Raw genomic sequence first — 15,367 nt, forward strand, 5'->3', positions numbered from 1 at the left:
TGATAAAAGCATGCATACTGAAGATGCCAAAAGGCAGTACAACATAAACTCAAAAATCGTGTCATTAGTCCCAGTGATAAAAGCATGCATACTGAAGATGCCAAAAGGCAGTACAACATAAATTCAAAAATCCTGTCATTAGTCCTAGTGATTAACAGATCCTATAAGATTATCAACTGGAAAATTTAAAGTAATGTGAACTAAAAGCTAAAAATCAAATAGATATGTTTTAGGTACAAACTAACTTTTTAAAATTACAGTACTTTCTTGCTAGGAGACTGAACTCTGACTTATTAATAATATTCAAGCATGTGCAAAGAATAACACAGGAAGTCTGTTTCTGTAGATTGTTTGGAAGCACATGGTCTTAATACTCATGTCCAAGGACATAATCAGAAAATATTTAATTGATTTTTGGATTCTAAAAGAAATAATACTAAACAATTGTCAAGAGTAAAAAAGGAATTGTATATGTTGCTGAAATAAATATTTGCATTTCATCATCTGTTATGAACACTCAGGGATATGAAAATTTAAATTATATGAAAACCAAATTTTGGAGGGGTATGCATGATGTGCACCTTTTACAAAGCAGTAACAGTACATTTTTAGGCAAAGGAGCAAAATTTTGAACAAAACAAAAGGCATTCTGGTATGAACATTTCTGAACCAAAGTACACAATCATTTTAAATTACTGACCAAAACGTTATGTCTGCTGCCAAAATGGTATCTCTTAATTACAACCATAAGACTAGTGTCATTTTCAATTCTCAAGCTTTCCTACCCGGTAATTGGATTCTTTAAATTACTTGTATTCACTATACATGTATTCTGTATTATATATTTATTACAGTGACCGTCTTGTAGTGTGATATATTTTCTGTTAAGTGAAATCATGAAACTGAAACTTCTGTGACAAAGTGTCGGATACACCTCACTATATCTTTATATCCATGTACTATATGATCATTGTTGATGTTAAGTAAGTTATTCCAAGACCTATATGGTTGTGTGTGGACCTCACTCATTAATGACATTTTCCAAGATCTTGATGACATAAGCATATATTCCAAGTTTATCAAAGTGGATCACAAATGAGACTTCTGGAGTGGTAACAAAATCAAGATCATTAGCATGCATAGACACAGATCATTACCAAGATGGAAGATGCAGGTCAAACAGCACAATGATGTATCCTTGGCCATACCATAAGCACACTTGGCCTAATGGCTAGGTAAAAATAAACCCACAATTTCCAGATTTCCAGTAAATGTTTTGTGAAAAAAAAGAGACCTTTCAAGGTAACATGGTATATGCCTGTAACCTGTGGACTATATATATATATATATATATATATATATATATATATATATATATATATATATATATATATATATATATATATATATGTATGTAAAGAGTGTGTGTGACCCTGCTATAACACACTCCGTTATAACATGAATTTGGATATAACGCGGTTGTGGTGTGGCTCCTGAAATTTCATATACATGTATTTGTCTTGTACACACAAAAAAATCATTCTTAAAAGTATGAGAAAAAAAAACGTAAAAATTATTTTATTATCATTTTGGGGGAGAGATCGGTATGAATAATACAAGGCGATTGTGGCGTGGCTCCTGAAATTTTATATGTATTTTTCTCGTACACGAAAAAGTAGTTTCTTCTTCTTAAAAGTATGAAAAATAATGCAAAAAAGTTTATGCTGGGATCGCGTATGTCTTCGCCAATGTCGCAAATGTGGATTGTTTTTCCTTATTGGTGGCAAAACATACCATGTGGCGATTTTTTTTATATATTCAACTATTGGTTTGGAGTGCAGAAATTCAGAGGTCCCATGAAAGGAAGCCGCAAACTGAATATAAAAGGCACTGAAATTTATCTGTTGTTACATAAACAAATTCTTTGTCCATATTGACAAACAATTTAAACAGTGCACTGTTATATTATAATCCGCTTATCATGACATATAGCGTGAGTACTGTTAGTACTAATATTAGTACCCTTACTCCTACCTCGTGGACAGGGTACTAACATGATTTTGTGTTTGATATTTCTTTCAACACTGCTGAGTGACAACCCACCAGGCTAAGTTATAAGTGATTTTGTGTCTGATATTCCTTTCAAAACTGCTGTAGGACAGCCCACCAGGTTAAGTTACAGGTGATTTTGTGTTTGATATTCCTTTCAACAATGCTGTAGGACAGCCCACCAGGTTAAGTTATAGGTGATTTTGTGTTTGATATTCCTTTCAACAATGCTGTAGGACAGCCCACCAGGCTAAGTTATAGGTGATTTTGTGTTTGATATTCCTTTCAACAATGCCGTGGGACAGCCCACCAGGCTAAGTTATAGGTACTTTTGTGTTTGATATTCCTTTCAAAACTGCTGTAGGACAGCCCACCAGGTTAAGTTATAGGTGATTTTGTGTTTGATATTCCTTTCAACAATGCTGTAGGACAGCCCACCAGGTTAAGTTAGGTGATTTTGTGTTTGATATTCCTTTCAACAATGCTGTAGGACAGCCCACCAGGCTAAGTTATAGGTGAATTATATGACATGGAACAACCCAATATGTTTGAAGTTTGGTAAATTGGAGATCTGTGCGGAAGAAAAGTCTTCAACATAAGTTATTACTGTATTCAGTGAAAATGTTTAAACCATCTTTAATAATGATTACTGACTAGTTCAATCAGCAGCAACGGGTTTGTTTTCAACTGGAATTTACTCCCGATGTAAAAGACAATATGTGATTACTTCTCTTCAAGGGGGAGAAGATGGAGGTGAGGGCAGAGTGGTTTTACATAAAATTAAAAGAACTTTTGTTACTAGTACATGTTTGAGATCTGATATGTAAGATACCTGCCCAAAACATGTCAACAAACACTAGATGAGGCTGGATGAGACCTATGCCCACAGCATATGTATTGCTCCTGGCAATGGGTGATAATAATAACTTGGAAACCATTTAGACTTTATTGGGCATGAAAGAAAAACCCAGATATGTCACTTAAACCATCCTTATTTCTCAGGCTCAAGAGACAGAGATTTATAGGTGAGACAACAACAAAAATCAGGTGAGCAAATGGACATTTTTTTAACAAGCAGTCTGTGTCACATATCACCAGTACAATCTAATCATGTAGTACTGGTACTATATGTTTACATTTATTTGGAAGACTTGATCTTCCTTAAGTTATTTCTGCAATTCTTTATCTTTACAATTTTAGAACTAAACTTTTAATTTACAATGTAAAGTCGGTACATACATGTATACATATTATATTAACCTGTTTTTACTGAAAACTTAACAATATTTGGACTTGTATAATTCTTTCATTAAAATTACTTGTTCTGCAACCTACGTTCAATTCCTCTATTTCACATACTGTAGGAGGAATGATAACAAAATCTCTGTGTTTAATTCAATGTACTATATGCGTTATTAATAATACAGTAAGACTTAAAACCATATGGAAGCTTCTTGCATATGGTCTGTGGTCAAAATTATCTCTAGGAATTTATTTACAATCGCCAAAAAATCCAAACAGATTTGTGTTTGTAAAACATGTATATATGTCTTCAATTCCCCCTTACAGCAAAACATCAAAACACAAAAAATGTTTTAAAAAATTGATGTGATCTTGCATAATGCATTAGCAAATCTGGGTCTGTGCCTTTTTATAAGGATTAATCAGTAGAACAAACAGCATATACCATGGTCTGCTGGCACATTATGCTATGAGAGGGCAAGATCTTTCTTGCTTGCAGTTTTACTCAACCTATAAGCAAGTACACTTAATTTTATGATTCTTGTTTTCTGCTCAAAAAAGGAAAGCTAATTTATGACAGGCTCTAGTTTTAGTAATAGTTTTTGATTAAGGGCTAATTAATTTAGTAGAGTAACTAATGAATGTATGTGACAAAGCTGGGTGAATTTATAGTTATGTCCTCATCAGGATCTTTGGTCTATCCTTTGCAGATTCTCTACTCATGCCAGATGTCAAAAGAGCTTCTGCAAATTCTGAATAACCCAGTTAATTAATTCCCCCATAAATACTTTCTACATATATTCTACTTATTCCCACATTACCTAACATCAAAAATATTGCAAACCTTCACAGGTAAACAACTTAAAGATGTTCTTTTCTCAAGATTCAAGTTCTGCAGCATTATCATCATGAAAAATGTGAAACGCAAATTTAATGTAAACAGACAAGCATAGTTCAAACAACAGCAAGCACATGGTGAAAATGAACCAAATTGAAGCAATTCCCCATGAGATACCACAACAGATATTAATGTGAAAAGGATTGCACAGAATGATATATTGCAAGCAGACATTAACTTCCCAAACATCTCATTTAAAGCATATTGTCTCTCATGCCAAGAAGACCTTTAACACTACAATAATTCTGCACTGCTGTGTCTCACCTGCCGCAATCTGAAAACCTTTTAAAGTCACAAAAGCATGAAAAATTGGTTGATGTGACATTATGTTATATTAGTGTGGGTCTCTTAGTCCTTCAGATGAATGCCCTTTTGATACAAGAAAAATTAACAAAATCACTGAACAATAAAAAAAATATGTCAATGTGATCTCCTTTTTGTAAGTGGGGTGATTTGTGTGTGTGTGTGGTTTGGACTTTTAACGTAGCTTTAAAACATTTTCAGTCACATAGCTATGATGTCTGCAGTGGGGCAGTTTATAGTGATGTCTAGCACTGGGGCATCATGCCGCAGACATGTAGCATGATGTCCCACCCAGTCACATTATCCTGACACTGCCGGGGATTGAACCCATGACCTCCTGCATCCGAGGCGGACGCTCTAACAACTAGGCCACCGGCGCAGTCATTTGTAAGTGGGGAGGAGTACCACCAAAAATATATGCATTTACCAAGTTCTGCATGTAGATAGAAAAATTTCTGAGAAATGAAGTTTATAAAACACTTATCAAAATCACAGGTATATAAAAATGTAGGTCACTGTGATCTATTTTTAACTAAAAGTAACAATATCACCCAAGAAACCAAGTTACATGACTGCAGATGCAACAATTTAAGAGAAATGAACCAAGCTAATTACAAAACAAAATAATCACTAGAATGTGAAAGCTAGGCAACCAAGACCTATTTTTAGAGGTGGTTAGGAGTATCCCATAAGTCAAATTCAACAATCATGTCTGTTAATGCACATGAAAAAGTATCTCAGAAATGCAATCAAAAAAGTAAACATCTATATCTTACATATACAGGGCCTACTCAAGAGCTGAAAAATCAGTGGTGAAAATCTCGCCCCCGCCCCCCCGAACAGGGGATCATGAATTTTCTGAATAAAGGAGACATTAAATGAGAAATAACGGTTTGGCTTGAAAATATGATCACAAAGTTTTGTTCACAAAGGCTAATTTTATGGCATCCTTCTTGAAAATCAGCATGAATTTCACAAGTCTAATAAATGAACCCTGAAACCTGTACTTATAGTGATGGATGATTTTTTGGTGTGATCTTGCATATTCAATAACTGGTGCAGACAAGTGTCTGCAATACATCAGTGTACATTTTAGACATTGGTATTTCTCGTCACTCTTGATTGACACTTACCTGAAGGGTCCATTCAACAATACGTGCAAAACATTTCCATATTAAATCCTACATTCGACACTGCTCCAGTGGCCTAGTGGTCAGAGTGTCTGCCTCGGATGCGGGAGGTCATGGGTTCGATCCCTAGCCAAGTCATATCATACCAAAGACTTACAAAAATGGTACTAACAGTTGCCTCGCTTGGCACTCAACATTAACAGGTTAGTGTTAGGACTGGTCGGCCTGGTGTCAGGATAATGTGACTGGGTGGGACATCATGCTACATGTCTGCAGCATGATGCCCCAGTGCTAGACATCACTATAAACTGCCACAATGCAGACATCATAGCGATATGACTGAAAAATTGTTAAAGCTACGTTAAAAATCCAAATGACACTGACACACACCCTTGACAACTTTTAAATCAACGTGAAATAATACAACTCAACCTCCTATGGCCTTTTTTAATTTTCTGGCTACATATCACTGTCCCATATTAATGCACCATCAAAATCAAACGCCTGTGTAATACACAAAACTGCTAACATCCAGCAGATAATGCCGTCTACATGATTTTTAAAGTGCAAGTCTAGGGCCATACCTCCGTCTCAATATGTACACATAATTTATAAAGAGAGTACAGGACTTGACACTACAAGTCCTGAAAACTGGACCATCAATAATTTTTTTTGCATCTATTAAGTAAACACTCTAATCTGCTGGTCCATTAATCAATGGCACATCTGGTTGCAGCTAGAATACAGACTTTAGTAAATGTTGCATATGTCCCTTACCATAATGTAGCATAAAAGTGAGAGAGAGACACACGGTTCTCGACAACTGCAACCTTTACAGCCACCCTCAACAATCTCAACCTACCCCACATTCCCAGTCTTTTTGTCTGACAAATGGAATGAGCTGACCGGCAAAATATTTTTTCCCTAACCAACCATTATCAACTTCCAATACATTGTTATCATATGGATGATTATCACTGTGTATTGAAACACAAGGCCCTGCACTGCATTATATGATACCTACCTGTCAAAGAACTGTACATACACCTCTAAGCTCCTTCCTGTAGCACGGGGATATCAGTAGCTATACCGAATGGTAACTTGGAACGCAGCAGTAGGTCAAAGATAACTGCAAAAACAAGTTTAATAGGCTATACATGTACTTCTATATCTTGTCGAAGTATAAATTAAACATCCACATCCATTGAAGTCGTCGTCTTTCAAGAAATTCAAGCAAGCTGGTACAAAATCGTGAGATAAAGGCACACTCCGTATCTTCTGCGTACTATAATGCTAATGGTAAATTGTCATTTTACACTAGCATTTGGAATTTCAGTGAAATTAGCCAGCTGTTAGAATCAGTGATGCATCTCGGAACACTTCGGCTAGCATCGTTACGAGTTAGTATTGTAAACTAATTAGTATTCAATAAGCGTCTGCTCATATCCTTTGCAAAGTTCATGACAACCAGAAATGAACAAGCTCTGTCTACTACGCCAGACATTTTTATAATGAGACATGAAGAACAAATACATGTACCGGTAGATCGCGCCCTCTTTGGGGCATACGAGAGTTATCTCCCTTTAGTTGCAGCTGCTGGGCGTTAACAGCAGCATTGGCCCAAAAGTTCGTAAACGAATGTAATTTGCGCAGTCATATTTTCTTCCAAAACGTATAGTTCGCTCAAGTTCATTTGTAGCGTCATCTGCTGACAATATGAAGAAGAAAAAGCGGGAAGAAAACGACGAGAACGAATTATATCTATAGTAGATGCAAGGGAGTCAGCTGGCGGGGATGGGGGTAAAGCCAAAGGTGTATAATTACATGCTGCACAGTGGATTTTGTTATATAAAAATATTCCGGGACAAATGTCCCATACCCACTCCTGCCGACTCCCATGACATGAGTAAAGGGAAGGGAAGCACGACGACGAAATATATCTATAGCACATACTAGTACGAAGTGCTAAATATAAGTAGTCCCAATTCCACCTTTCTTTGGTCGTCGGATAATCTAGACGTATCCACTGTCAATCCAAGCTGCCGTATTGAAGCTAAAACCAGGGTCGGATCAGGTCCAGTGCTTGGGGGGGGGGGGGGGGGGGGAGGGGAGGGCGTGGGCGGGCAAAAATTAACTTTCTTCAAAAGGGTACCATAGCAAAAGGTTGGGTGTCTGTTTAGTCAAAGTGTACGTGATACTCGGTAAACGTGCGCCAGAATAAAACGATGGTCAAATTTCAAATGACACTGGGGGGGGGGGGGAGATTGGGAAAATCCCACTGATCCAGCACAGTTAATAACAGTGTATTCCTCATGATCATATGGGCCACAAAGAACTTTAACAATTAGACACGAGCTGTTATTATTACCTTTGCTTGAATAGATTACTTATTTTTAATACATTTAAATAATTATTTTTGGTAATATTTGCAACTATTAAAAGAATTGTGGACAAGAACACATTCTCCAACTTAGATAAAGCTCGTCCTCTAAAGGAAATAAATACACGTGTTTAAGAGAGAAGGGTGGCGCTGGAAGTAATTAAAAACAAGATTTCTGGTAAGTCGACACTAAATTTTCTTTGTATTTTTCTTACCTCCACCATTCGTGTGCGGATATGACAATTAAAACTGAAAAATCATATTGACAATTCTAGCTACTAATATTTTTTCTTTAGACTAACCGACTTGTGTATGAATGCAACAGTAACAGACAGATCCTAATTTCCAACCAAAAGAAAATATTTTTTTATTACACAACAGAGGTACAATGCTACATTGTAAGTAGTGAAGGGGGATAGATTCGCCTCAATGGGAATTAGCATTACAGACCCCCTTGGGTCAGATTAGTCTCAATGGAAATTTAACATGGAGAAAAATCGTGGGTCAGATTAACCTCAATGGAAATTTAACATGGAGAAAAATCGTGGGACAGATTAGCCTTAATGGAAATTTAAACAGGGTGGGACTTTATAGCGTCAAGGGAAATTGAACATGGGATTTTTTTTTTTTTTTTTTAAATTTTTAAAAAAGGGGTAAGCAATTGAAAGGCTATCTCTTTTCGAGAAATATGGCTGGCCCTGAAAAGGGGCTTTGGGTTTATGTTAATGTATTCATTAACATAAAGGGCACCGCATTGGTCTTCTTCTTGTCCTTAGGCTGCGTCTCACTGTTGGTCCGTAAATCAGCACTCTTTTCAGGCATCCTTGTCTTTCAACGTAGATCCTACGTATCCACAGGCTGGTGTTTGTCCTGTGGACAACGGTCCACTTGGATCGGACATACATGAGCAAGTCTCTCCGAAACATCATGGAAGACACAAGGGTGGATGACTCAACTGTGGTCCACATCTTGAAGCGACGAGAACAGGTGAATCAATGCACTGAACTGCGCTTATTTATAGGTAGAGGTAGGATTGAAACGGATTGAGTTCATTCACCAATCCAAACACGCGTTACAAAATTCAGACAGCCCGCATCCAATCCGAGGAGAGCAGTCTGTGACGTCAGTTGGTCTATATAGATTCGCTAGCGCTTGTGTGCAGTCAATCTATGTGACAGTGATTCAACATGACGGAAATTCAGAAAACGATCCATTGGGGTGCACCAACAGGGGAGACCGCCCAAGGGAACCCGGACTTACTTTCAGAAGAGGTGAATTGGGATTTTGTGGATTTCCTCTCCTCGCAAGAATTAGTTCCGGAACCTTCGTTACCTTCTTCATTACCGCAAGTGGAGAATTTTAGACAGAGACAGAAAGAAGAATTAGAGAAATTTATACAACGACAAAAGGAAGCGGAACAAGCTTTTCTCCTACAGCAACAGCAGCAAGAAGAAGAGGTAAGAAAAAAACAACAGCAGCAACAGCAAGAAGAAGTTGCAGCAAGGAAACAAGAGGGTGAAAATCAAACGGTCACGGTACTGTTGGACATTTTAGCGGAGTTAAGAAGTCTGAAACAAATGTATCAGACTTCTTTATTACGACCGAAGAGAATACGACCTTCCCGAGCTAAACACGTCAACCCTGTGACTAAGCCTACCGTACCACCCTTAGTGATTTCAACCCAATCATCATCATTACGCAGTCCAGAAGTAGGCCTTGGCCGTGGCAAAGGCTTAAGGCAGTTAAAATTGATTGCTTAAACTCACCCCTACACCATAAAGAAAAAAAAACCCTTTTCAGGGCCACCCACATTTCTCGAAAAGAAATACAATTTCAATTTGCCAATAAAGCAAAAAGAAAACCCACCCATTTTACCCTTATAATACGTTTCTGTGTATGAGTGCGTGAGTGTACGTTCTTATTTTAAAATCAAAACTCAAAGACACTTACCTTATATCATTAATTTATTCTTTTATCCATTTTTTACAATCCAATTCACAATTCACAACACAACACTTTAATAAAAAGTTCATTGACTTCTTCTTTCTCCTTGTTTAGTCCCTCTGTTTTTTGAATTTCTTCACCGTTTTTTCCTCATTTTCTTCCCTTTATCTTTTCTTCTCCTGTTTCTTTGCCTCTTTTAAATATAATTGTCTTCTTTCTTCCTCTTCTTCCTCTGAAGAATCCCTCTCTTCTTCCGAAGAATCCCTCTCTTCTTCTGAAGAATTCCTCTTTTCTTCTGACTCCTCTTGTTTCTTTTTTGGGCAATCTGGAGACCAATGTCCTTTTTCTTTACAATAATAACAGGTATCTTGACTTTTGTCTTTTTTAGCCCCTGTTTTTTTTTTCTTTTTTGACGGTCTGGACATTCTGAAGACCAATGCCCTTTCTTCTGACAGATATAGCAAGTATCTTGACTTTTATCTCGAAAGGAAGGAGAGTAGTCCGTCGGCTGGTCTGAAGAGAATTTTCTAATGACCCCTAGCAAAGCTCCGACGAAACGTTCTATTTGGTTAGTCTCTTCCATCGTTGTGCTCGGCTTGAGAGTGAAATGAATAGTGAAAGAACAAGACACACACCCTTTTATATACGCTGGTCTGCCATGACTATAAATTAGTCTATGGTGTTTGAACTTGAGTCATTTGACGTTTTTCACTCAAGATGAAACGATCCTATTCATTCGAGAAGAAAGAAGAAGAAAGTAAGAGGCAGAAACGTGATCTATCGCCTCGAACCAGGGCTGAAATCTTGGCACAAATTCATGCCAGTGATTTTGAAGAGGACATGAGTGAACCAGAATTTGAAACCTCTAAACCAAGTTCACCACCCTTATTCAACCCTGAAAAGTACTATTCCATTCGAGAGACGGAAAAGCGCTCCTCTAGAAAATTTAGAACCACGGCTTACAAATACACGGTGAAGTTTAAAGATTTCAAGGCTGAAGTGCCGTTAGAGAAAGCAGAAGTGTTCATCACTGGGGTGTGGGATTCTTTGCTCACCGCACTCAAGCGACAATGTCAACCCAAAGAAGACGATCGCTTGAGACTTTCCATACAACACGACGGTTTGAAATCCCCTGTTTGGATCGAGTTTAGCACCCCTGCAGAATTGACCGCTTCCAAAGTCATGGACAAGATTCAACACGTACAACAATCTAATGATCAGTTTGACATCACCGATGGTAAAGCCACCCTGGACATGACCCACGTCTCTCCTCCTCAAGGGACTGGATGCAAAAAGATGTTATTGGTGAACGACCTTCGCAGCACCAAAAAGAGTCTCGTCCAAATTAACAACCCTCAAGACCAGATGTGCTTAGCCCGAGCCATCGTGGTGGGACGAACCTATGCCAACAAGAACGACACGGTAGAATGGAAAAGAGCCTGGAAAACTATTCGACAATCGGACCGAGCCAAACAACGAAACGAAGCAGAACTCCTGTTGCAACAAGCTGGCCTGTCCAAAGACACACCCTGTGGCATTCCTGAAATGCAAAAATTGCAAGATGTCCTAGCTCCACGATACACCTTGAAAGTGCACCCTCAAGAAATGCGTGGGCCTTTTGTTGTTTCGAGGGCAAGATTTTAAGGACGGAAAATACATTCATGTTTATTATCACGATGACCATTTCGATACCATTACCAGTATCACCGGATTCCTGGGATACGGTTATTACTGTGAGAAATGTGACCATGGTTATAACAATCGAGAGCAACACAAGCATTGTGGATTGAAATGTTCAGGATGTTTGGCCTCTTCACCCTGTCTGAGCGAAGAACCAGTGCCTTGTTCAACTTGTCTGCGCACGTTTGTCAGCCCTACCTGTTACCAACAACATCTGAAAACGCAAGGTTCACAGAAGAAATGCGCTTGTCAACTGCTGAGATTGTGCCCTACGTGTGAACAAGTCATACGTACCAATAATACCAAGGCACACGTATGTTCAGGAAAGAAAAAATGTCACAGTTGTCACCACATCGTGGACTTGGAACACCAATGTTACGTGCAAAAATACCAACCCCCACCAGAGAAAGAGGACGGTCACAAGAAGAAAGGCAATTTCATCTTTTTCGATTTCGAATGCATGCAAGAGACCGGCATTCACATTCCTAATTTCTGCGTGGCTCATCGAGCGTGCGAGAAGTGCATTCAAGAACCTATCTTCAGTCATTGCCCTCACTGCAGCAAGATTCCCGGAGGGCGTGAAAAAATCTTTCGGGGGCCGAACACGTTAGCCGATTTTGCCCAATGGGTCTTAGACCCCGTCGACAAGACGTGGAGCCAAGAGGACATCGAACGTTACGGAGATTGTCATCGTCATGCCACGGTGATGGCTCACAATTTCTCCGGATACGATGGACAGTTTCTTTTGAGGTACTATACGGAACAAGGCACCGAGCGTCCTAAAGTGACTTTGAACGGAGCCAAAATCATTTTCATGCAAGTGGGACAAGTACAGTTTAAAGATTCGATGAGCTATTTGGCCATGCCTTTGAGTCGAATGCCTAAAACGTTTGGAATGACAGAAATGGCTAAAGGGTACTTTCCACACTTTTTCAATACGGAAGCCAATCAACACGCCGTTCTACCCCATTTGCCCGAGGCTCACTATTACGACCCCGACAACATGCGTACCGAACAACGAGAAGCTTTCTACGCTTGGTACCAGGCTCACGCCTCGGACCCTTTCGACTTTCAGGAAAAAATGCTAAAGTATTGTCGTTCCGACGTGGACATTTTACGGCGTTGCTGTGGAAAATTTCGAGAACTGTTCATGGAACACGGAGGGGTCGATCCTTTGAAAGAAGCTTGCACCGTTGCCAAAGCGTGTTCCTTAGTGTATCGACAACGATTCATGCCTGAAAACACCGTGGCTGTCATCAGTCCTCAAACGACCCACTATGTCAAGCGTCAATACTCGGTCAAAGCCCTACGTTGGTTACATTACTTGTGCGACAAGGAAGACAAGTGGATTCAGCATGCCCGCAACGGAGGGGGCGAAAAGACCATCGGAACGTATTCGGTCGAGGGCTGGGACTTAGAAAACCCCAAGATCGTGTACGAGTTTAGCGGTTGCTTATCTCACGGATGTCCCGTCTGTTACCCTGACCGTGGCACTAGAAATCAGTTTTTGCAACGAACCATGGAAGACTTGTACCAGGACACTTGTCAGCGGCGCCTAAAGTTAGAACAGCAAGGATACCAAGTGGTGGAAATGTGGGAACACGAGTACGATCACCGTATGAAAACCGATCCCGAGTTTAAACGCCTCGTGGAAAGTTACCAGTTCATGGACCCGCTGAACCCGAGGGATAGTTTGTACGGAGGAAGGACCAATGCCACCTGTTTGCTGTACCATGCCGACGAAGAGAAAGGAGAAGAAATCAAATACTTGGACGTGTGTTCGCTGTATCCCTACGTGTGCAAATATTGTCGCTTTCCTGTAGGGCACCCGCAATTGCTGACGGAACACATCGACCTGAAAAACATTCGACAATACGAAGGCTTGATCAAGTGTAAAGTTTTGCCTCCCACGAACCTATACCATCCCGTCTTACCTCACCATTGTCAAGGCAAACTGATGTTTCCATTGTGCCGAAACGTGCAACCAAGACCAACCTTGTCAGCACAGCCAGGAAGAACGGGCCTTGACGGGAACCTGGGTCAGCGTAGAATTGTTCAAAGCTCTGGACATGGGATACCAACTGTTAGAAGTGTACAAAATTTGCCATTTTCCCAAGACACAACAGTACCGCAAAGGTGATCCCAGTCAGAAAGGCATTTTCGTAGACTACGTGGATGCCTTTTTGAAACTGAAGCAAGAAGCCAGCGGCTATCCTTCCTGGTGTCACACTCCCGAAGACCAAATACAATTCAAAGAGAAATACTACGAACAAGAAGGCATCTCTTTAGACCACATCGAAAAAAACGAAGGCAGGCGATCGTTTGCCAAAGTGATGTTAAATTGCTTGTGGGGTAAAATGGCACAACGACCGTGTTTACCCAAGACGGAATATTTGACAGAACCTTCCCGCTACTTCCAGATGATTCACGATAGAACCAAATACATGAAACACGTGGACGTCGTTCGAGAGGATTTGATCTTGGTCAATTACGAAGAAGATCTGGACTTTGTACAAGACGACCCTTTTGGAAATGTCATCATTGCGGCTTACGTGACAGCCCATGCTCGCTTAAAATTGTACGAAGCTTTAGAACTGTTAGAAGAACGCGTCCTGTACTTTGACACGGACAGTTGCATTTACATCCATCACCCGAGTCAACAGCACCCTAACATCGAAGGAGACCGTTTAGGAGCCTGGACAGACGAGCATCCCGACGACAAGATTCTAAGTTTCGTCAGTGGCGGTCCCAAAAATTACGGCTACGAATACCGGGACAAACAAGGAGAAGTGCACACGACGTGCAAAGTGAAAGGACTGACTCTGAATTATCGTACCAGTCGAGTGGTCAATTCTGGGGTATTGAAAGAAGCTTTGCAATCGGGAGAGGATGCAAACTTTAAAGTGACCACCTATCAACCGAACAAAATTGTACGTTTACCCACTCACCACATCGTCAGTCGACCCCTAGAAAAAGTCTATCAAATCGTGTACCAGAAGCGAGTGAGACTTCCCAATCATTTCACCTTACCGTATGGACACGTTGGTATAAAACATTGGTTGTAAGAGGATAGTTACCCTACCAGAAAGATGACTTCGCCACAGCAAGAATCGAGTGAGAAACCCGATGAGAACTCCAAGTTCAAACCCTACCATTTTCCAGTCTTCTTACCTGACTATTGTGATTGTGCCCGTCGATTGGACACGTTTCAGAAATGGCCTACGGATAGGGAAGGATTACCTTCTTCGCATGTTTTAGCTAAAACAGGATTTGTCTACTTGGGACCTGAGTCAGGATTGGGATACGAGGTACAGTGTTTCGCTTGCGGACTGAAGTTACGAATGGATCTATCTATCTATAAAGATTCAGCTATTCTGGAACATACTCGATGGTCTCCGCACTGCCCTTACCTTTCTATGGCCTTTCCACCCATCACACTACGGTGCAATGTTGACGGTACCTTAGAGACGGTACCTTCCAGAACAGGACATAAAAAACGTAAAAAAGGAAAGATGTACAAGCTGGAGACTGCATTGCGACTAGTATAAAAAGGGGGCTATGGTCAAGATCGATAGTTCATTGTGACTATCAAGACCGATCGAACAAGATGAATACTTTCAGAGAAACACAGAACAAGTTGTTTAGAAAGGCACAATTCAAGTGTGAGGCTTCGGAAGTGGAATGCGATTGTGAGCCTTGCGATGGGTACGATGCTGTACGTTGTGACCTGAGCCATGCCGT

The 15,367-nt window shown here is 39.9% G+C and overlaps 1 protein-coding gene across 3 annotated transcripts in view; it reads right to left on the reverse strand.

Annotated features, from left to right (window-relative positions):
- Nucleotides 1-7,124, reverse strand: part of LOC149787587 (uncharacterized) — a 112,652-nt gene extending 105,528 nt beyond the window's left edge. For all 3 annotated transcript variants that reach the window (XR_016424073.1, XM_089973765.1, XM_089973766.1), the window contains exon 1: nt 6,647-7,124. Coding sequence is in view for 1 of the 3 variants with exons in the window: in XM_089973765.1 (XP_089829891.1) it covers nt 6,647-6,665 (19 nt within the window). In the remaining 2 variants the exon portion in view is untranslated. The remainder of the gene's footprint in view (nt 1-6,646) is intronic.
- Between the last annotated feature and the right edge of the window lie 8,243 nt (nt 7,125-15,367).

The sequence above is a fragment of the Sinohyriopsis cumingii genome, chromosome 11 (assembly GCF_028554795.1).
Source record: "Sinohyriopsis cumingii isolate HCF-2022 chromosome 11, ASM2855479v2, whole genome shotgun sequence".
In the NCBI taxonomy this organism is placed as follows: domain Eukaryota; kingdom Metazoa; phylum Mollusca; class Bivalvia; order Unionida; family Unionidae; genus Sinohyriopsis; species Sinohyriopsis cumingii.